This window comes from Sapajus apella, unplaced genomic scaffold (assembly GCF_009761245.1).
Source record: "Sapajus apella isolate SASKATOON/1434 unplaced genomic scaffold, GSC_monkey_1.0 scaffold198, whole genome shotgun sequence".
NCBI classification, from domain to species: Eukaryota; Metazoa; Chordata; class Mammalia; order Primates; family Cebidae; genus Sapajus; species Sapajus apella.
The window spans coordinates 694,122-715,640 of record NW_022437138.1 but is presented as its reverse complement, the minus strand read 5'-3'; the positions used below and the strand labels follow the sequence as shown (position 1 = coordinate 715,640).

General features: G+C 54.7%; 1 protein-coding gene across 15 annotated transcripts in view; it reads right to left on the bottom strand.

The window, feature by feature from the left end:
* TANGO2 (transport and golgi organization 2 homolog) overlaps positions 1 to 21,194 on the bottom strand; it is a 45,651-nt gene extending 24,457 nt beyond the window's left edge. For 7 of the 15 annotated variants that reach the window (XM_032269791.1, XM_032269794.1, XM_032269783.1 and 4 more), the window contains exons 1-2: positions 20,963 to 21,060; positions 4,768 to 4,862 (exon numbers count right to left, since the gene is read on the bottom strand). In XM_032269791.1, coding sequence (XP_032125682.1) covers positions 4,768 to 4,862; positions 20,963 to 21,010 — 143 coding nt within the window. In that variant the 5' untranslated portion in view covers positions 21,011 to 21,060. The other 8 variants (XM_032269790.1, XM_032269793.1, XM_032269786.1 and 5 more) reach the window with 6 other exon arrangements.
* Positions 21,195 to 21,519: the final 325 nt, after the last annotated feature.

The following is a 21,519-nucleotide window of genomic DNA, read 5'->3' as shown; positions in this document are numbered from 1 at the left end:
GCCGGGCGCGGTGGCTCAAGCCTGTAATCCCAGCACTTTGGGAGGCCGAGGCGGGTGGATCACGAGGTCAAGAGATCGAGACCATCCTGGTCAACATGGTGAAACCCTGTCTCTACTAAAAATACAAAACATTAGCTGGGCATGGTGGCGCGTGCCTGTAATCCCAGCTACTCAGGAGGCTGAGGCAGGAGAATTGCCTGAACCCAGGAGGCGGAGGTTGCGGTGAGCCGAGATCGCGCCATTGCACTCCAGCCTGGGTAACAAGAGTGAAACTCCGTCTCAAAAAAATAAAAATAAAATAAAATAATAATAATAATAAAAGCAGAGTGGCTTAAAGCACCCTACTTTATACCCCAGTCCACAGGTGAGGAGCCCAGCCCAGCCTAGCTGGGTACCTGCACAAGGCCTCCCGAAGTGCTGCAGAAGTGCTGGCAGGGGCTCTGCAGAAGCCCCTGTGCCCCAGCCTGCAGCGTGCCCTTCCCCCAGCTGGGCACCCCACAGCTAGAGCAGAAGCAGCCAACAGAGGTGCCTCACACCCTCCCACGAAGTCAGGAAAACACAGTGCACATTTGCTCAGTCACCCGGAGGTGGCATACCTCATCCCTGGCTTAGGCCTTCGGAAAATAGTCCAGAGAGAAATGCCGAGGCCAACTGAATGGCAGGACACACAGGGCGGGTCCCGGCAGTGACACACGGGCTCTGAGTGAAAGCACGAGAGGCCATGTCAACCCTCCTCTTCTCCACTCAGGGAGCTGGGTGGCACTGACCGGCACCTGCAGGCTGGCTGTCAAGCTTCCTCCCCAGAGATGCAAGCACCCGGGGCGGGTCGAGTCTCCTTGGCAGCCTGCAGGAAGCCACCCTGAAACCCACACGGAGCCGGCCAGCTCTCCCGATTGCTAATTTCCTAGAGCTGCCATAACCAAGCACCACAAAGTAGGCGGTGGCAACAACAGACACTAACGTCTCACAGCATTGGAGACTGGAGGTCCGAGATCAAAGCATCAGTAGAGCTGGCTCCTTCTGAGGGCTTCTTGGTATGCAGAGGACTGCCTCTATTTCTGTACACACACTAGCTTCCCCTGTGTGTATCCGCGTCACTCATCATATTGATTAGAGCATACCCACCTGACTTTATTTTGCCTTAATCGTTTTTTTTAAGACTCATTGTCTAGCTCTGTCACTCAGGCTGGAGTGCAGTGGCGTGATCATAGCTCAGGCAGCCTTGAACTTCTGGCTTCAAGCAATCCTCCTGCCTCAGCCTCCCGAAGTGCAGGGATTAAAGGCATGAGCCGCCGCACTCAGCCATCCTTAATCACTTCTTTAAAGCCTCCGCCTCTAAATGCAGTGACATTCTTAGGTACCAGCAGTTAGGACTTCAAGATGGGCATTTGCAGGAGACATGGTTTAGCTCACAACGCCCTGTGATGGTGGACAGCCCAGGCCTGGGTTCTGTCCTCTCACTGGCTCTGCCTCCTGGGAATGGACTCAAAGGGACTGTCCTCCCACTTCCCTGAGCACCAGCTGTGACAGCCACAGTGTGTGCACCCTAGGGACAAGGCCTGGCAGTTTTCACCCTGGGTTACTCTTGCCTGTTTCCCAGTTAGCTGACTGTGGCCAAGGAAGTGGCAGGAGGGAAACAGTGAGTGAAGGAGAGTCCCAGGGGCTCGGGCTGACCTGAGGTCAGGGTGACCTGGGAGGTGCTGTGAGGCCCAGCTGGTGAACGTGGAGGCCTGGGGTGTGGCCCTGCTGGCTAGAGTCAGTGGAAGCAGAGCCTCTCCCAGCGATGTCCAGGCAGGCAGAGCTGCTGTGTGGATGAGCCGCTGAGTCCCAGCTCCCAGGCCCGAGGGGATTGGCTGGTGGAAAACCACAGCAACGAAAACCAAGCCTCAGGCCATCCCCCAGGTATGCAACCGAGAGCAGCAGAGGTTCTGGCTGAGTGCAGCAGAAGGAAGCCAGGGCCCAGCCACAGCCTGGTGCGTGCCCAGGAGCGAGAACACTGGTGCGCAGCTCCTTTCTGCTGCCTGTGGGTGTGCTGTGTATGCTCACTGTTGTCTTCTTCCTTCTCCTCGATTTTACTCTATGTGCAGGTGGTCAGAGGTAACTCTGGAAACACAGTATCAAGTGAGGCTGTGGCTAAATCTGGAAGTAATGGAACACAGCCAGTGACAGCTTCAGGGGCCATTGGGCTATGTCTCTTTATTTGGGAACTTCTTTGCTAGTCAGATAGAAATACAGTTGCTTGGCTGGCACATGCGAGTTTAAGTGAGCATAGAAGGGTGTGTAGGAAAGCTGAGGAGCCAAAGGCTAGACCGTGACAGTTACGGATATATTGCATCTGCTCAGCTCCAAATTCACCCTGCATCACCTGCTCTGTGATAATGGGGCTGAACATCGGCTGGTTCCACGTTACGTTTTGTCAGAAGAGGGCGCTGGAGAGATACTGGAGGAGGAAGGCTTCTTTCCCGGCTCCTGCATCCTTTCTCAGGAGGCTTCTGCAACAAGTGAGGCTTTCCCAGCTCTTCAGGGCACAACAGCAGCAGCCATCAGTCAGCACCTTCCCCTAGCAGCCACCCTGTGACAGCTACCAGGCACTCTAGAAGGCAAATTTCCAGGAAACCTTGCCAGCGTGGCACCCCAGAGACTTCCAAGACATCCAGATGGCCATGGTGTGCCCTCTCCAGCAAGGTCTGGATCTTAGCTGGGGGTGGAAGAGGGAGCTCTGCCCTGGGCACCCCAGCTCAGCCCTGGGGACAGTGGCTGTTCCTCACCTTATTCCTACATTCTTTAGAGTTCTGCTCACTCATGACCCACCCCCACACGACTCCAGCCCCTGTGGCAGTCAATAGTTCTTAACATTACTTCCACTTGCCCTGCAGCATGCTGTCTGCCGCCTGGACCCTGGCCTGGCCCTGCCATCACCAAATTGCAAAAAGGAAAAACCCCAGACATACCTCCTTCCCTATTCCCTGGCAGGAAATGACTTCATTCAGTCTTGAAGTCAGGCAGCATGGTGTCTACGCAACTTTGCGGTGAGTCAAATCTGAGACCCTCTTGAAATGGTTCAAATCAAAATATAGATTTTAAAATGATGAAATCTTCCCGAGCAATTCCATTAGAGAGTAGTTTCAAGTTTCATTTTGGGTGTGGGTTACATCTCTGCCTCATTCTCCATGTGAATAAATGCTGGGGTGTTCTGGGGAATGGAGGTGTGGCCATCCTCAGTTCAGGGTCAGGGGTGGATCCTGGCCTTGGCTTTCTGTCTCTTCTGGCTGGTCCCCAGCATCCTCTCCTCCTCTTCTTCCTCAGCTCAGGACTCATATACAGACCTCAGGCTGGCTGCCACCTCAACTTCTCACCAGCACCTGTGACCTGCCAGCCCAAGCTGGCTCTTGCTGACACTGTTGCCCCAGTTCTGCTGCCCGACCCCCACCTAAAGCCCATAGAACTGCAGCCCACCTGGACACGACACTCTTCTGTCCTACCTGCACAGCTGCCTTCTGCGGGTCAAGACGGCCAAGAGGAGACCTATATTAATTCTAGCTAAATAATTCTAAGCTTGCTTGTCTCAGAGTACACTGAAGTTTATATACCAAACTAAACTATATTACTGGTGCAGTTAATTAGAAATCAAGCAGCTACAGGAGGCCTAAGGTAAAGACCATCCGAGGGCACAGTAACCCCGGGGAACACCTCGGGGTGGTTTCAGGGCAGGCGATACTGCTCTGGTCCCACGAATGCCTTCTCAACATGGAGACTGCCAAGAGGGCCTCAGAACGAGGGCTTATGCAAAGATCTCCGAGAAGGGAGGCGACCTCTGCTCACAAGATCCGGGAGGGTCTTTGCAGATGGGAGCTGGCAAGGAGAAAAGCCTTGCAGGGTAGAGATCAGGGAACACCTCAGGCTCTGCCTAGGTTCTGCGAACATGTGACTATGTCAAGATTTTAATTGCTCTATGTCCCCAAAGCTCAGGAGATAAAAGCCCCTTGATGCTTTGGGAGTGGTCAGACTGGGTGACTCCTCATCCGTTGTGCTTCTGATGCAGCTGCACCTAGATAACAATCCGTGATAAACTCAGAGTACTAGTTTAGCATGTCTTAGAAGGATCTCAGGTGCTGTTAAATGCTGAGCATGAGTTTAGCATGTCTTAGAAGGATCTCAGGTGCTGTTAAATGCTCAGAGCATGAGTTTAGCATGTCTTAGAAGGATCTCAGGTGCCGTTAAATGCTCAGAGCATGAGTTTAGCATGTCTTAGAAGGATCTCAGGTGCTGTTAAATGCTCAGAGCATTAGTTTAGCATGTCTTAGAAGGATCTCAAGTGTTCTCCCCGCAGGCTATCTTACCCAATTCCTTGACCCTCTCCTTCCATGCCCATAAGATCAATGAGATTATGCACATAATAAAAGTGTTTGGAGCCCAAAGCTAGGGGCCTAGACGGTATATTCTACTCTTGTGTCTCCGTCTTTATTTCCTTTCCTCAATTTCTCGTCACGCCAGGACTAAGGACACCCATGTACGGGGCTGGGGCTGGTACCCAACACCTTCTGTGGCTGAGTCTTCACATCTTTATACATCAACTAGAGTCCCTGCCCCGAGAGGAATTCTGACAGCATCCCACACTGAGTGACCCTGTCCCGGAGGGCAGTGCCAGGCTTGTGCAGCCCCAGCCTGGCCCACATACCTTCCCACATTCAGCAGCCCAGTGGCGTGAGAACTGGCTGGGCACCTGGGACCCTGCATGGCGCGGCAGACGCAGAGCGAGGGGGTTACCTGTATGCATTTTTTGAAACAGGGCGAGGATCAAACTTAAAGAAGATGATGCACATGGTGGTGCAGGGCGGCTCTGCTCGCACGGGTCGCAAGGTCTGCGGGAAAAAGGAAAACGCTGAGTTGAGTGGATGGCAGACAGCAGGGCCGCCCTCCAATCCTGCAGCAAGCTGGAACAAAACCACCTCTGTGTTGCCTGCAGCGCTTGCCGGCTGTGGGGGAACTGCACGCTGGATACCATACCGCTGGCCTGTGCCACACAAACACCTCCCAAACCCACATGCTCATCGGCACTGGCCAGACTCTCTCCACCACCTGCAAGGCTCAGGGGCCTGGGCCAGAACTACCTCCCACATCTGAACACCAGCCCTGAACAGAAGCATCCCCTCAGCACCGTGGCACTCTTGGGGCCTGGACACACCAAGCTGGGGTGCTGAGTGGGACCCAGGGGTCAGCAGCAGCGAAGGCAGGAGCCACATTGTGAAAAACAAACTTACCCATCCAAGACTAAAGAATGGACTCAGAGGCTCAGAGAAGAGAGAGACTTTTAATGACATTCTTGCAAGATCAGGTGTCTGACAGGCAGGCACACCCAGTTTTAATAAGCAATTTATCCCCTAATGCGCAGGTCCCTCCCTGGGTCCTCACAGGCTGAGTACTACGGGGTCACAGTCTTCCCGGACGTCACCTATTGGTTGTTGGTAAGGGGCTTCAGGTGTTTCTTTTTCAGGTTTGTTTTGCTGTATTTTGTTGCAGCCCACAGTGCACTGCAATCCTAGTTAGCTCAAGGGCTTTTTAAGTATTTAACTTACCACCTAAGTAGCAGGGTAGGCTGATACAAAAAGACAAACCGAGCTACTTTGCAGGCTAGTAGACTTTCATCTTAAACTAAACTTCTTTGGTTTGGGTGAAGGCAACTACATGGGGGGAAATGGGGGAAAGAGGAAGGCCGATAAGCACGCATCGGCTATCCAAGCAGGGGCCTAGTAGATCCTGTTTCTTCTGTAGTTTGCTCACCTAAGCCCATTTAAGACATTTTGTTTTGGAAATGGACCACTGTGTATGTTTTTACTTCCAGACCCCGCCCCCACATGCCACCAATGAAGGCAGCCCTCCTCCACCGGCAGCCTGCCAGGCAGGATAGCACAGCTCACTCACCTGGGATGCCAGCCCTACAGGCCCCGCTCAGCACACACACTCACCATCCCACAGGACCCGAGGGCCCAACGCACCCACAGCAGTTGGCATGAACACGTGGCAGGGACACGATGGGTGACTACACACTTAGCACACACCTCGTCCCCACCCAGGGACCTCTGGGACCCAGCAGCCAGTTTTCCGAAATGCAAATGAGTGGCGGACTGAGATTAGATCCTGAGGCCACCCAGGGTGACACCCAAGTTCCCTGAAATGTACATGTGTGCAGTGATTTAGTGACATGGCTCCAGGGCAGAGCCAGTGCCCATAGCTGGGACATGGGACAGCCAAGAAGCTGTTCAAATACTGAAGAGAGGCAAAAAGATTCCTCCAAGAAAAGTCTAATGAGTAGGAAGGGAGGTGAAGAGGGCTCAGTGTACATGCTTCCACAGGCATGGGCATCAGGGATGGCCACTGGGGACCATCTGCTTCAGTGAGGAGCTGGTGGGTGTGCAGGTGAGGTGTTGCCACCTGCAGATGCACTGGGTGTTGGGGGATGTGCAGCCATTTGAGACGGTGTGCTGGCCACTGCTCTGCATAGGATGGGGAACTAAAGGGTGTGTTGGTGCAGGGGCGCCCTGTGGGAAGGGGACTGGGGGGCCGGAATTGGGCTGGGTCCCCTCCCTGGGTGACCTGGCAGTGCCCACAGGGGACTATCACCCAAGGGTTGGCAGGCTACTAGGGCCAATCCTCTTGGTAAAAACAACCCAAGATGCTCAATAAAATATGAAGACATTGGCCAGACATGGTAGTTCACACCTGCAATCCCAGCACTTTGGGAGGCTGAAGCGGGCAGATCACCTGAGGTCAGGAGTTCGAGAACAGCCCGACCAACATGGTGAAACCCTGTCTCTACAAAAAATACAGAAATTATCCAGGCATGGTGGTGGGCACCTGTAATCACAGCTACTCGGGAGGCTAAGGCTGAAGGATGGCTTGAATCTAGGAGGTGGAGGTTGCAGTGAGCCGAGACTGTGCCATTGCACTCCAGCCCGGGCAACAAGAGAGAAATTCCGTCTTAAAAAAATATATATATATACATATATATGAAGACATCTTAAAAATTGCAGGAGCTGATGAGCTCCTGTAGGATATGGCCAACACCTCAGAGAGCATGGCCCACAGAAGGCAGAAGAACACAATGGCCAATCCTGCCTCAGACTGTTTGCCCCCTGGACACACTGGGGCTCGTGCTCTGGTGGCCTCAGGGGTGAGGGAGACAGAAGACAAGTCCCAGCCATCCCCACAAGATGGGGAACCTAACAGGAGACTCTCCCCTAAGTTAGGCTGGGACTCCAAAGAGCAACACTCAGGGAGAGATGACCTACAGCAGTAGCCACCCCCAGGGATCACGGAGACATTGCACAAAAGTGAGGGGAAGGTCCTGAGAAGCTGGGGCATGGCCAGTTGTCCAGGTCCACACTGGGGGTACGAGGACCTGCAAGCCAAGCACAGGTTTAAGGGGCTCCAGCACTGGTAGTGCCCCTGTGGCCAAAGAAGTCTCAAAATCATTTTTGAAAGACAAGAAGCAGTCCACAGTCAGAAAGAACCACATAATAAGGCCAAGCGTGGTGGCTCACGCCTGTAATCCTAGCACTTTGGGAGGCCGAGGTGGGTGGATCACCTGAGGTCAGGAGTTCAAGACCAGCCTGGCCATCATGGTGAAATCCCATCTTTAAAAAAATAAAAAAAGCCGGGCGCGGTGGCTCAAGCCTGTAATCCCAGCACTTTGGGAGGCCGAGGCAGGTGGATCACGAGGTCAAGAGATCGAGACCATCCTGGTCAACATGGTGAAACCCCGTCTCTACTAAAACTACAAAAAATTAGCTGGGCATGGTGGTGCGTGCCTATAATCCCAGCTACTCAGGAGGCTGAGGCAGGAGAATTGCCTGAACCCAGGAGGCAGAGGTTGCGGTGAGCCGAGATCGCGCCATTGCACTCCAGCCTGGGTAACAAGAGCGAAACTCCGTCTCAAAAATAAATAAATAAATAAATAAATAAAATTAAAAAAGAAAGAACTATATAATGAAAGAAGCACCATGAGCAAGAACCAGCAGAAAGATACCCACACATACATCACCAACTGACCATGCTCTGATGGCAGAAAGAAAACAGCTCAGAAACATCTGCAGGGGAAAGGAAGTGATAAGAGCAAACTGGGTTTACAAAGCAGGAAAAGGAACTCTTTTTTTTTTTTTTGAGACCAAGTTTTGTTCTGTTGCCCAGGCTGGAGTGCAATGGCGTGATCTTGGCTCATCGCAACCTCCGCCTCCCCAGGTTCAGGCAATTTTCCTGCCTCAGCCTCCCCAGTAACTGGGATTACAGGCATACACCACCATGCACAGCTGATTTTTCTTTTTTTTTTGAGATGAAGTCACACTCTGTCACCAGGCTGCAGTGCTGTGGCAATCTCAGCTCACTGCAACCTCCGCCCCCCAGGTTCAAGCAATTCTCCTGCCTCAGCCTCTCAAGCAGCTATGATTGCAGGCATGCACCATCACGTCCAGCTAATTTTTGTATTTTCAGTAGAGACAGGGTTTCACCATGTTGGCCAGGATGGTCTCCATCTCCTGACCTCATGATCTGACCGCCTTGGCCTCCCAAAGTGCAGGGATTACAGGCGTGAGCCACCGTGCCCAGCCAATTTTGTATTTTCAGTAGAGACAGGGTTTCTCCATGTTGTTCAGGCTGATCTTGAACTCTTGATCTCGGGTGATCTGCCTGCCTCGGCCTCCCAAAGAGTGCTGGGATTATAGGCATGAGCCAGCGCGCCCGGCCAAAAGGAACTCTTAGGAAGTTCTTTTAGAAATGAAAGCTTCAGTGACTGCACATTAAAGCTCAGCTGGGGGTTTAAGAGCAGATCAGGTGCAGCTGATGAGGCAGAACCATCCTGAATGCAGTGCAGGAAGCTGGGGAGCATACTGAGCTTTGGCAGTGCTCCCAGGTGTCCACTTGCTAGGTGCCACTGATGGGGTAGGCCCAGCACTCACCACGTGGCCAGAAGACACAAGTCTGCTCACTCTGGAGGAGCTGGTCTTTCCTGCACATGAGAACCCCTGGCTGCAGTCACTAAAGCCCTGCCAGCCGGTCCCTACTGAAATCCCACTGGCCTGGGGCCCAAGGCCTGCTCATCAGGGACATGCTCCTCTGGAGTGTTAGAGAAGGCCATTGGTCTTAGCTTCAGCTGACCTCAGCCTTCCCTGGGCTGCACGCCAAGCTGCTGGCAAGGCCATGAACGAGGGCAGTTCTGGCCGTTGATACCCACAGGCTACACAGAAAGGCACCTCCAGTTCAGCTGCAGGACCCTAAAATCCTAGCTGGCCAGGGTACTGAGGCAGCAGATCAGCCCTCCAGGCACCAGTGGCAGGGAGGGCTTCATGGTCCAAGGAAGGCCATCAACGGATCTCTGGGCAGCCTGGCACTGGAGGTGTGGGCGCAGAGCCCAGGGCTGTGGCCTCGACGAAGACGCGGTCATTGGGAGGGAAGGACCAGAGGAAAGCCAGCCCCTGGGGAGGGGACCATCAGGAACTGCCTTTCTCTCCAATCCCTCGCCCCCTGCTCGAGCCAGGCCCACTGCCCACCGGCCCCCGACCCAGCTCTGGCCAGCAGGTCTCCCCCTTCCCCTGCCAGCTTCACCTCCCCTAACCTGCGACCTTGCGTTTGCCTGGGCCCCTATGTGCTCCCTGAGCCAAGCCCTGCAGGTTCCCTAGGTGCAGCATGGCCCCCACACAGGCGCACTACAGGATTCTAACACCCTCCCATGCCTGCTGACTTGCGGGGCTCTGGAAGAAGCCATGGATATAGTCCTTGTCCTTTTGGTCACCACATCTTGACCTGGACACAGGGCAGGTGGGCACACAGGCGGCCAGGACCATTTCCCACAACTTACACATGTCCCATCACACCAGGTGAGGCTGGGCTCCTCAGGGCATCCCTTGTGCCACACAGAGCTCACCCTCAAGGGTGCCCGAGCTGGCCAACTCTACAGGAGAATTGGTGTCCCAGGGAGAAAAGTGCCTGGCTTTCCAGGTGATGCCCCACCCTGCCTGTCCCCACCTGTCCTGGGTTCGGCACTTGGGCCAGCCCAATGAACTCTCCGCATGTCCTCTGCAGTCCAAGAAGGCCACAGAGTGGTCAAAGCCATGCAGGGTTGGCCCTGAGGCCCAGGCGGCCAGAGCCAGACCACAGAGAGCAGCTGGAGGAAAAGGCAGGGAGGAGGGCCTGGGATCCAGCCAGCAGTCTTGCCCTGGGCCTCAGAGGCTACAACCCAATGGCATCTGAATACCTGTAGGAAGCCACGCCCAGTCTCTGCAACCTGCTCAAGACTCTGCCTGCCCCAGGGGACTGAAACCTGAGGGCAGCCTGCACACAACCAACAGGCTTGCAGAAGCAGTCAGATGGCCATGCCCATCCCCTCCAGGCAGAAAGTGCTCACTCCCCTGCATCCCCTAACCTGGCCTCAGGATAGCAGTTGGGGAAGTAGGTTACGGGGGGGGGTGGGGCAGGCAGTGCAAAACCCAGCTCTCAGGGCAGGTCCAACCCCAACCTGAAGGAGGCTGGGGAGGACACCACAGGCGGGCGATGATGCTGAGGAGCTCCTCCCTGTGCTGTGCGCTCTGCAGCTGTGATCGCAACCCACTAAGAGTCCCAGGTCACATGATGAGGATGGGCAAGGTGAGCCTGGAGAGGCTCATGGAGGGGCACCTGCAGGTTGGACTCGGGGTGAAGGAGTAAGGTGGCCACCCCAACCAGGCACATATGGGATGCTGGGGTCAAGTGGACATCGTGGACCTTGCATCCCTGCCCTGACAGCCCCTCACAGAGCCAGGATGGCCTCAGCACTAGATTTGTTCATCTGTAACTCTGCTCTGCCCAGCCACGCTGTGGACACTCCTGGAAGCCAGCATGCTGCCTTCTGCTCTCCCACAGCAGAGTCTGCTATCCCCACCAGGGTGCAAGAGGTCCCTGGGCAAGTTGGTGATGGGCAGCCAGCTTCCTCCCGGCCATGGTGGTCACTGTGCTGACATGTGGTCCTACAAGGGGCATCATCTTGAAAGCAATTGGCATGACACAGGTATATGGCCAGGCCTCACCAGGCCCATGGGGATGGAAAAGCCCAGATATGTGGCCCAGACTGAGAACAGGAGGCCGTGTGGGCGGCAGTCGAGAGGAGCCACACCCCAGGACTGAAAGCAGAGCCTGTGAGGGGGACAAATGACCTGCCACCGGCCCACGACACCAGCACAGCGCAGCAGGACAACATGGCATGGTGGTGAGGATCCTGCACCAGGACAAGAAAAGAAGCGTCCTTCTCACAGCTACTTCAGGAAGCACGTCACTTCCACTCTGCCTTCTCTAACTCCTGGGCTCAAGCCATCCTCCCAATTCAGCCTCGCAAGTAGCTAAGATTATGGGTGCATACCAGCACACTCACTAACTTTTTTCCTTTCTCTTCTTTCTGAGACGGAGTCTCGCTCTGTCACCCAGGCTGGAGTGCAGTGGTGCCTCTGCCTTTTGGGTTCAAGTGATTCTCTCGCCTCAGCCTCCTGAGTAGCTGGGACTACAGGCACATGCCACCATGCCCAGCTAATTTTGTATTTTTAGTAGAGACAGGGTTTCACCATGTTGGCCAGGATGGTCTTGATCTCCTGACCTCATGATTCACCCAGCTGGACCTCCCAAAGTACTGGGATTACAGGTGTAAGCCACTGCACCTGGCCTAATTTTTAAATTTTTTGGTAGAGCTGGGGTCTCACTACGTTGCCCAGGCTGTTCTCAAACCGGTGGGCTAAAGTTCTTCTCCTGCCTCAGGAAGTCTTATGACTGGTTAGTATAAGTGACATCCTTTTTAAAATTTTTACAGCAAGTGCTGGCCAGGTGCAGTAGCTCATAGCTGTAATCCCAGCACTTTGGGAAGGCAAGGCAAGTGGATCACCTGAGGTCAGGAGTTTGAGGCCAGCTGGCCAACATGATGAAACCCCATCTCTACTAAAAATACAAAAATTAACCGGGCGTGGTGATGCGCACCTATAATCCTAGCTATTGGGGAGACTGAGGCAGGAGAATTGCTTGAACCCAGGAGGTGGAGGTTGCAGTGAGCGGAGTTTGTCCCATTGCACTCCAGCCTGGGCAACAAGAGCAAAACTGTCTCAAAAAAAAAAAAAAAAAAAGCAACTGCTTACATGGGAACCCTCTGCTTATAAGAGCCCTGGTGTACCCTGAGGGACATGCACCGGACTGTGAGGTGCTGGTGCTCTGGTCACGAGAGCAGCTGGCCTGCACTGCTGCCTCCTGGAGCATACGAGGACCCGGCGGACACGTAAGGGATGAAAGGATATGTGTCATGAGGCTCGTCCGTATCCCAGGAAAGTCCAGCTCCTCTCACACCGACGTGATGAAAGAGGTTGCCTTTGGCCGGGCGCGGTGGCTCACGCCTGTAATCCCAGCACTTTGGGAGGCCGAGGCAGGTGGATCACGAGGTCAAGAGATCGAGACCATCCTGGTCAACATGTTGAAACCTCGTCTCTACTAAAAATACAAAAAATCAGCTGGGCATGGTGGCGCGTGCCTGTAATCCCAGCTACTCAGGAGGCTGAGGCAGGAGAATTGCTTGAACCCAGGAGGCAGAGGTTGCGGTGAGCTGAGATCGCACCATTGCACTCCAGCCTGAGTAACAAGGGCGAAACTCCGTCTCAAAGAAAAAAAAAAAAGAAAAGAGGTCGCCTTTGTGACAGTCAACACTTACCACTCCCAGTAGAATGCCACCTCTAGTCGGGCCAGGCACCCAGCCTCCCTGCAGCCCAGCCAGCTAGAGTGAATGCCCAGGGGACATGCACAGCCTCTGTGCAGGGAGGCCTGGGAATAAACCACTTGGGACCTGGTGTGGCCTCTGCTAACACTGCCAGGGAGGTAAGAGGCGGACAGTCACCGTGAGCTCACTGTGTGACTGCAAATGCCGCCAGCCTCTGCAGGGACAGAGCACAGGCCTCTCCGGGGGAGTAAATCCCCCCACACTCCTGGAGTCCCTTGGCACCCCTGAGCCTGGCTAGCGGGTCTGTGAGGTATGAGTGGAAAGAAAGAGCCCTCTTCACACTGCAGCCAAGAGCTTCCCATGCTCTAAGAATACCAGCGCGGGTGGAAGTCTTCCCAGAATCCCAGCATACGTTCCCCTAGTCTAATAACCTGGTAATTCCACAAAACGGGAAGAAAGCCTGGACTTGGCATGGGTTATTCTTAGTACACGGCGCCGTCTGTGAAGGACGGAAGCTTTCCAGGCACTCCGGGCCCATCTGCTGATGATGCTTTCGAGAACTCTCCCGGCATGCACCATCCTCTCTGCCCACCTTCTGCTTCTGAGATCCACCACCCTCTGGAATCCCCTCTCCAGCCTAGGGCTCCTCCCCTGGCTTCTCAGAGGAACCAACAGGGCCTCTGTCCTAAGAGCCAAGTGGAAATGCGCTAAACTCTCTCTCTCTAAGAAGAGGCAAACCCCAAAACTCACTCCATGTGGTATCTAAAAAAGGCACGACAAGAAAACGATACAGACAGAAGGCCTAGCCAAAGATGGGCCACAGCCACAGGCAGAGAGCAGCAGCAGCAGCAGCAGTGACCCCGGCCAGGGCCATGTCGGGACAAGGTCTGGCACCCTGATGGATGTGCACACGGCCTGCTGCCTGGCAGCAAGGATCTGCTTCCCTGGCACTCAGCGCCCACCACACAGGCAGGTGGGTGGGGTGGAGGGCGGGCAGTGACCTTGCAGAGGCTCATGGGGAGAAGCAGCAAGGGGGACGAGGACCATGCTGACAGGGCCTCAACTGGAAGACCCAGCAGGGAACAGGCAGGCCTCAGTGTGACGGGGAAAATCCAGGCCACCCTCCTGCATGTTCCAGACCCCACTGCTGCTAGCTCCCCTTCCGAGGAGGCCAACAGGCATCAGGCATGTGACCATGCCAGTGGCCCACCACACACCAACCAGCACCACCTCCTCTAGTGTTTGTAATCACACCAAGAAACGCTGATCCCTCTCGCATGCTGCCTGCTCATCTACCCACTTTATTCTGCCTCTCTGTGCCCCAGCCCAAGGCTGTCTCCTGCTGCCACAACTGGCAGCTCTGGAGGCTTGTGGGGCCCACAGTTGTTAATCCCATCGCCCAGGTCATCCAGGAGCACACTCTGGTGGAAAACATTTCCAACAACATTTGACGGGCCAAGGCCCCATCCAGGCAGGACTCAACGCCTGTCATCGCAGCACTTTGGAAGTCTGAGGCAGGAGGACTGTTTGAGGCCAGGAGTTTAAGGCCAGCCTGGGACACAGCAAGTCCCTGTCTCTACAAAAAGCAAATAAAAACAATTAGCCGGGGGCAGTGGCATGTGCCTCCCACCTTCTTGGGAGGCTGAGGTGGGAGGATGGCTTGAGCCTGGAAGGTCAAGTCTGCAGTGAATTATGATCACGTCACTGCACTCCAGCTTGGGCAGCAGAGCAAGACCCTGTCTCAATATAATATCAATAATATAATCAAATAAGGCCGAGCGTGGTAGCTTATGGCTGTAATCCCAGCATTTTGGGAGGCTGAGGCGGGTGGATCATTTGAGATCAGGAATTCAAGACCAGCCTGGCCAACACGGTGAAACCCTGTCTCTACTAAAAATACAAAAATTAGCTGGGCGTGGTAGCGCAGGTCTGTAACCCCAGCTACCCCGGAGGCTGAGGAAGGAGGATCGCTTAAACCCAGGAGGTGGAGGTTGCAGTGAGCAGAGATTGTGCCACTGCACTCCAGCCTGGGTGACAGCACGAGACTCTGTTTCAAAAAAGTAAAGTAAAATAAAATAATAATAAAAATTAGCCAAGCATGGTGGCATGCATCTGTAGTCCCAGCTACTTGAGAGGCTAAGGCAGGAGGATCGCTCGAGCCCAGGAGTTTGAGGCTGCAGTGAGCTATGACAGCACCACTGCACCTCTGCCTGGGTGACAAAGCAAGACTTTGAGTCTCAAGAAACAGAAAAAAAAAGCCTCAGCCAAGGGTTGCCTGTGGTGCCAGAGCGTTCTTAGCCTGCCTGCACAGACATGTGAGCATGCACACGTATGCTGTTGGGTTAACACACCAGGGTCCCATGGCTCCATTCTCCCTGACGGGCCATACAGGTCTGTCTACACCAGGGCCCTGTCCCGTGGCTCATCCCTGCCCAGCTTTCCCGCTGCTCTGCCTCTCAGCTCTGGCTGGTGTTTTAGTCCCATCAAGCAACCATCCCTAGCACATGCTCTGCACATGGGCTGATATGCTTTAGATTTGTGTCCCCACCAAATCTCATGTTGAATTGTAATTCCCAGTGTTGGGGGTGGGGCCTGGTGGGAAGTGACTGGATGATGGGGACAGAATTCTCATGAAGGTTTAGCACCATCCCCCCTTGGTACCGTACAGTGATAGAGTTCTCACAAGATCCGGTTAAGTATGGGGCCCCTCCCCCATCTCTCTCTTCCTCCTGCTCTGGCCATGTGAAGTGCTGGTTCCTACTCTGCTTGCTGGCACGATTGTAAGCTGCACAACCGTGAGCCAATTCAACCTTTCTTTATAAATGACCCAGTGTCAGGTATTTCTTTACGGCAGTGGGAGAACAGCTGAGGACCTTCCAAGGATAGACCCAGGAGGCAGAATTACTGCTCCATCCAAGGGTAACGCTTTTAGACAAGCAGACTCAGCCAAGTTCCCACTAACATGTGACATCAGAAGGTGACGCCATTCACCCACCTCCAGGATGTGTGTGGTGCAGGAAATGTTCCCACTAGGGTTTTATGGGCATCCCCCACTGGCTGGGCATCTTCTGACTGTTGACCGCTTGTATGTTCTTGCCTACAATTCACCAACATGGGTACTGACTGGTAGGCCTTTGTCTCACTGACCCCCTAGCGCAGCTAGTGTGATGCGGGCAGCCATGTGCCTGTCCCTGCCTTTCAGCTCTGCCTTTGATGCTGACTAGCAGAAACAGTCTTATATTACACGGGCTTTTCCCATTGTTACTGTACAGTGGTCATGTCCCCTGTCTTGCCAAAGAAGGCCCTCCCTGTCCCAAAATGAGAACGCCTTTTTCTTGACTACCTTACATGGTTGTCAACAGTGGTGAAGCTCTCGGACACACTGTCTGCCTGTGTGAATGCTGTGAGGTGAGGACGACCCGTGCGTCCCAAACGCACCACCAATCATTCCCTGGCGGCTGCTGGCCATCCAGTCTGGCCCACCTCAGCCACACACTGGACTCCTAGTCACATGAGCCCCTCAAGGTCCTGCATGTGTCACCAGGCCTCTGATGCTGCAGTAGTCACCCTAGTTCCAATGCATTCTCGGGTGTCAAGGGCAAGTCTCCCTCTTGGCTATTCAAAGAACCTTCTGAACCCTACCTGGATCAAGTCATGCCCCAACCCCTGCTCACTACGCCAGGCACTCTGCAGGTGCCCAAGTGACACAGCAAGAAAAGTCTAGCCTGTGCCCTTCCACGGTGATGAACAGGAACAAGCCCCCATTCCTGAGGCAGTGGGGAGGTCCCAGGCAGAAGACAGCACTCTGCTTGGTTTTTCATGCAGAGTACAGAGATGGCAGGGCAGGGCCACCTGGTCTAGGAGGCCACTACGGAACACGAGGGAGATGTCTGGGGCCTGGTGGTAGTTTCACGTGTGATACGGGTGGTAGCTGTGTGGCTGGGTTCACTTTGCACAATCCGTCATGCCAGACACTGAGTGTGCACATTTAGTAGGCATGCTTCCTGGCGGGGAACAGTAAGGTCCACCCTCAAAAGAAAGTGCACTGGCCAGGCATGGTGGCTCACGACAGTAATCCCAACATTTTGGGAGGCCAAGGTGGGCAGATCACTTGAGGCCAGGAGTTCAAGACCAGCCTGGCCAATGTGGCAAAACTTCGTCTCTACTAAAAATACAAAAATTAGCAGGGTGTGGTGGTGCATGCCTGTAATCCCAGCTACTGAAGAGGCTGAGGCAGGAGAATCGCTTGAACCCAGGAGGCAGAGGTTGCAGTGAGCTGGGAATGCACCACTGTACCACAGCCTGGGCAACAAGAGTAAAAGTCCCTCTCAAAAAAAAAAAAAGAACACAATGAACATTGCAAAATGAAATTAAGAAACAACTCCACTTAAAGAGCATTAAAAAGAATAAAATATTTGGCTGACTGGGGTGGCTCAGGGCTGTAATCCCAGCATTTTGGGAGGCTGAGGAGGGCAGATCACCTGAGGTCAGGAGTTTGAGACTAGCCTGGCCAATGTGGTGAAACCCCATATCAACTAAGAATACAAAAATTAGCCAGGTATGGTGGCACACGCTTGTAATCCCAGCTGCTCAGGAGGATGAGGCAGGAGAATCACTTAAACTTGGAAGGCAGAGTTTGCAGTAAGCCGAGATCATGCCACCGTACTCCAGCCTGGGCAGTAAGAGCGAAACTCCTTAAAAAAAAAAGAAAAGAAAAGAAAAAAATATTTAGTAACAAATTTAGTAAAAGTCCAAAACTTGGCCGGGCACGATGGCTCATGCGTATAATCCCAGGTTCAGTTGATTCTCCTGCCTCAGCCTTGTGAGGCAATAAAGCAAGACTCTGTCTCAAAAAGAAAAATAAAAGAAAATGCACAGATCCTGCCCTCCTTCCCTAGTGGGGCTGGGACTTTTCTGTGGGTGGGGAAGTGAGGGAAGGAAAGGGAAGAACCCAAGAGTCACTTGTTTACAAAAAGCAAGATAAGACCCAATCAGCCCCAGTGCAAGACAGCTCCGCACAGGATGGGGTGCAGCTGGGTGTCACAGCAACGCCACATCTGGAGACCCTGGGGGCCACAGGTGATGGGACACACACACTCTGGGTGGAAGCACTTCCCTTGGACAACTGAAAAAGCAAAAATAGCACGTGGGCAGAGGGGAGGTGTGAGAAACAGAAAGCAGTGGTGACAGGCAGGAGGGCACACAAGGGAAAGGCAAGGTATTTGTACCACAGGGCTAAGGGGGCCTAGACACTTGGGAGGGTGGCCATCAAGTCAGTCTCTATCAGGGCTGCACGTGGTGAGTCTCTGAACAGAGGGCGACTGAGCCCTACAGTCTGCTGCCCCCATTTAATGGCCTCAATGGCCACAAGAGCTGGTGAGCAGGGCTGAGCAGCTGGAAGCCCAATCCCCATCCCTTGTAATCCCCACCCTATCAGCTGTGGCAGCCCCCGGGGCAGAGCTCAAAAGCTTGAGCTGCTCTTTTCAAAGGACAAGGCAGACACAGACATGTGACGCAGGCTCCCAGTAGCTGCCAGAAGAGGAGGTAAACACACATGGGAACACAGTGTCGCTATTCCCGGAGTCTTGGCGGACAAAGCCCTAACGTCGGGAAACCCTCTGAGTGACCAGTCCACTGCAATGCCCTGCTCTCCTCCCACCTCCGCAGCAAGAGCTCACCAATCTACACTGTCTGTTTGGCTATTAAATGGCATTTTTTTTTCTGAGATGGAGTCTTGCTCTTGTTGCCCAGACTAGAGTGCAGTAGCACAATCTCAGCTCACTGCAACCTCCACCTCCCCGGTTCAAGCGATTCTCCTGCCTCAACTTCCCAAGTAGCTGGGATTACAGGCGCCCACCACCACACACAGCTAATTACCATATTTTTTTAAGCAGAGACCGGGTTTCACCATGTTGGCCAGGCTGGTCTCGAACCCCTGACCTCAGATGATCCACCCGCCTTGGCCTCCCAAAGTGCTGGAATTACAGGCCTGAGCCACTGCGCCCAGCCTAAATGGTATTTTATCATGACACATTTTCTACAGTGGTACTCTCTCCTCAGGAGAACTTCACACTGCTTCCAGGGCATAACTTCAGCCTCACACCAGAGGATCACTGTCTCTTCCCAGTTCCAAGGAGTAGCACAAATAAGAGGCATCATGAGCACACAGAAAGCTCTGGACACAGGGTGGCCCCACCCTCAGGCCCCCCTGGCAGGAACACTCAGCTTCTCCACAAGCCAGGGACAGGCCAGTCTCGCAGCAGTCCCCGTGGCCTGAGTGGTTAGTAAAAAAAGGGGCATTCCTACCATGCCTGCAAAGAGGGTAAAGGCAAGCGCTTCAAGTAAGTATGGCAGTGAAGACTTTGACGGATGTGCCCCCAAATGTCAGCAGGTACACCATGGGAGCAGCTGCCAGGAGATGGAGGCCAGCCTTTTTTTATTTTTAAGCATGCATAAACTATTTTTGCAATCTAAAAACGAAGTTAAGAGAAAAAGGGGAAAAAGCTGCTGTGATAACCTCAAAAGGCAGCTCAGTCCTTCTGGGTTGACCTTGTTTTTTCAGGGAGCCTATCCCTATGGTAGGGGCCAACAGAGGCCGGGCTCTGCCATGCTGCTGCCATGTACTGACTGCCACATCACCAAAGGATGGGCCCTGTTTCTCACGCATCTGGAGTGTCAATGATAAGCATGGCCCTGCTTCGATAAGTCTTCCCAGCCTCCCTGTCCTGGCCGTTTCTCTCCAGACCCCTTCTGGGGTCCCTGAGAAGCCCCTTATCTCTCCATGGATGTTTACAGAAGCAGTACTCTTGGATGGGCACCAGGGTACCCTCCAAGTTCACTGTCTAGTGCAGAAGCCAGGCACAAGATCAAGTTCCCAGGACACTGCACATGATTACATACACTGCAAAACGTAATCAGCATAACAGACCACAAGTGAAGACACCAACGAAGCACAAGGGGCTAGGCAGCCAAGGCAGAGCTGACAGCTGGTCATCTTAGCTCAGGGAAAGGCTATGGCCACCACACATCACAGCAGGCAGGGGCTTGGTCTGAGGGGACTGCAGTCTGAGGACACGCAAGTAACACAAAGCTGTGTAGGGGCCCGAGGGGTGGGGGCACCACAGCACCCCACCTTGTACCACCAGAGCACTAGGATCCTTGGGGGAGGAAAAGAGGCTCTGCCGTGTCCATCTGACAACACAGTCACCCTCTCCAGCTGCCCCCAGCCCACCCAACAGGACACGGATGCAGGAAGACTCCTAGGAGAGTGGCCCAGGAGTAGCAGAGGCACTGGGAGCTGGCCCCTGCTCTGAATGACCTTGGGAACATCTACCCCCTTAGCCTGAGTTTTCCTTGTGTGAGCAGGATTGGATCAACGAATGCTTGCTTCAAAACGCTGCCCAAAGGCAAATGAGCTAGCGTGAGAAAGCCTTCCAAAGAGCTACTCAGCTACCCCTCACAGCTGCCGTCATATCTGCCTCATGGAAGGGCTCTGCACCCAGAGTGGCAGCAAAACAGTGGTCAACAGGTCTGGAGCCACACGAGAGGCCTGGTCAGTGCAGACAGGCCTGGCCAGTGCAGGGCATGTGACATTCCGGAAGAGGAAGGGGGCCTGAGGCCCAGGGACTTGTGCAAGGGCAGATGGTTCACTCTAAAGCTTGTGGCCCAGCAGGAAGCCAAGGGAGCAAAGGAGAGGTGCTGCGGGCAGGGAATGTGGAGGGTCTCAGCAAATAGCCTTCTGTGCCCACTTCCCTAGAGAAAAACGGGCAAAGCCCAGGCTACTGCAAAGCCCAGCAGTGGGGCAAGGACCGGCCTGAGTGCAGCCCTGCCACCCCCTACTGCTGATGCTCTGGATGTGGGGGTGGGGGGATCCAACTACCCAATCCACCCCAGGAAGGCCGCATCAAGTCACAGGGATGACCCAGCACTTGCTATCTACTTACACCCACATTAGCTGTCACCCTGCTGGCCTGCAGCAAGCCGCAGGTAGGGGACAGCGTGTCTCAGGGCGCCAGAGCTGTCCCTGATGCTGGCCAAGGCCGCAGCCCACCCACCCTCCAGGTACCACGCAGCTCCCAGCCCTGCCAGTCTCAGCCTCCTCGCAGCGAGTCTGGTCCAAGCTGCCAGAGTCCCTCGCACCCCATGCCAGCGGAGATTATTAAAAACGCCTTCTAGTAACGCGCGGGGCATTTTCGTCGGCCGGGATCGACGTGGTCGCCCCTGACCCAGCCGCTTGACTCTATTCCATACCTCAGAGAGGGGAAACTGAGGCTGGGCGAGGAGGTGCGGCCAACCCATCCACCCTCAAGCAGCCTGGCCCCGTCCGCGCACCCAGAGCCCGGAGCCCGATGCCCCTGAGCCCAGGCTGGCCCGGCCAGGAGCTGAGTCCGCCAGCCCCGGCAGCCAGCCGCGCACTCACCGCCTCCGCCGCCGCCGACTTCCGGGTGCCGCGCCCGCGCACCACAGCCGCCAGCCCAGTCCCCGCCCCGCCCGCAGCCGGCGCGCTCACCATTGGGCCGTGCGGCGAGGGGCGGGGCGGCGCACCGCATGCCGGGATCCCGTTGGATGAGCGCACTGTCGCTCGGAGGATGCAGACTCCTGGCGCTCCGCCCCCGGGGCTGCGCCAAAGCTTAGGGCTGCGCGGGCGTCTGAGTGCTTTCTGACCTCGCGGCCTTCGGGGACTGCGCGGCTCCCTGCCAGCCGGGACGCTCTTGGAGGTCGCAGGCGCCCCTGAGTCCATGCCCTCGTGGACACCGTCTGTCACCTGCCCACCCTGCGGGCTCTCTGAAGAGCTACAGGAACCCTTG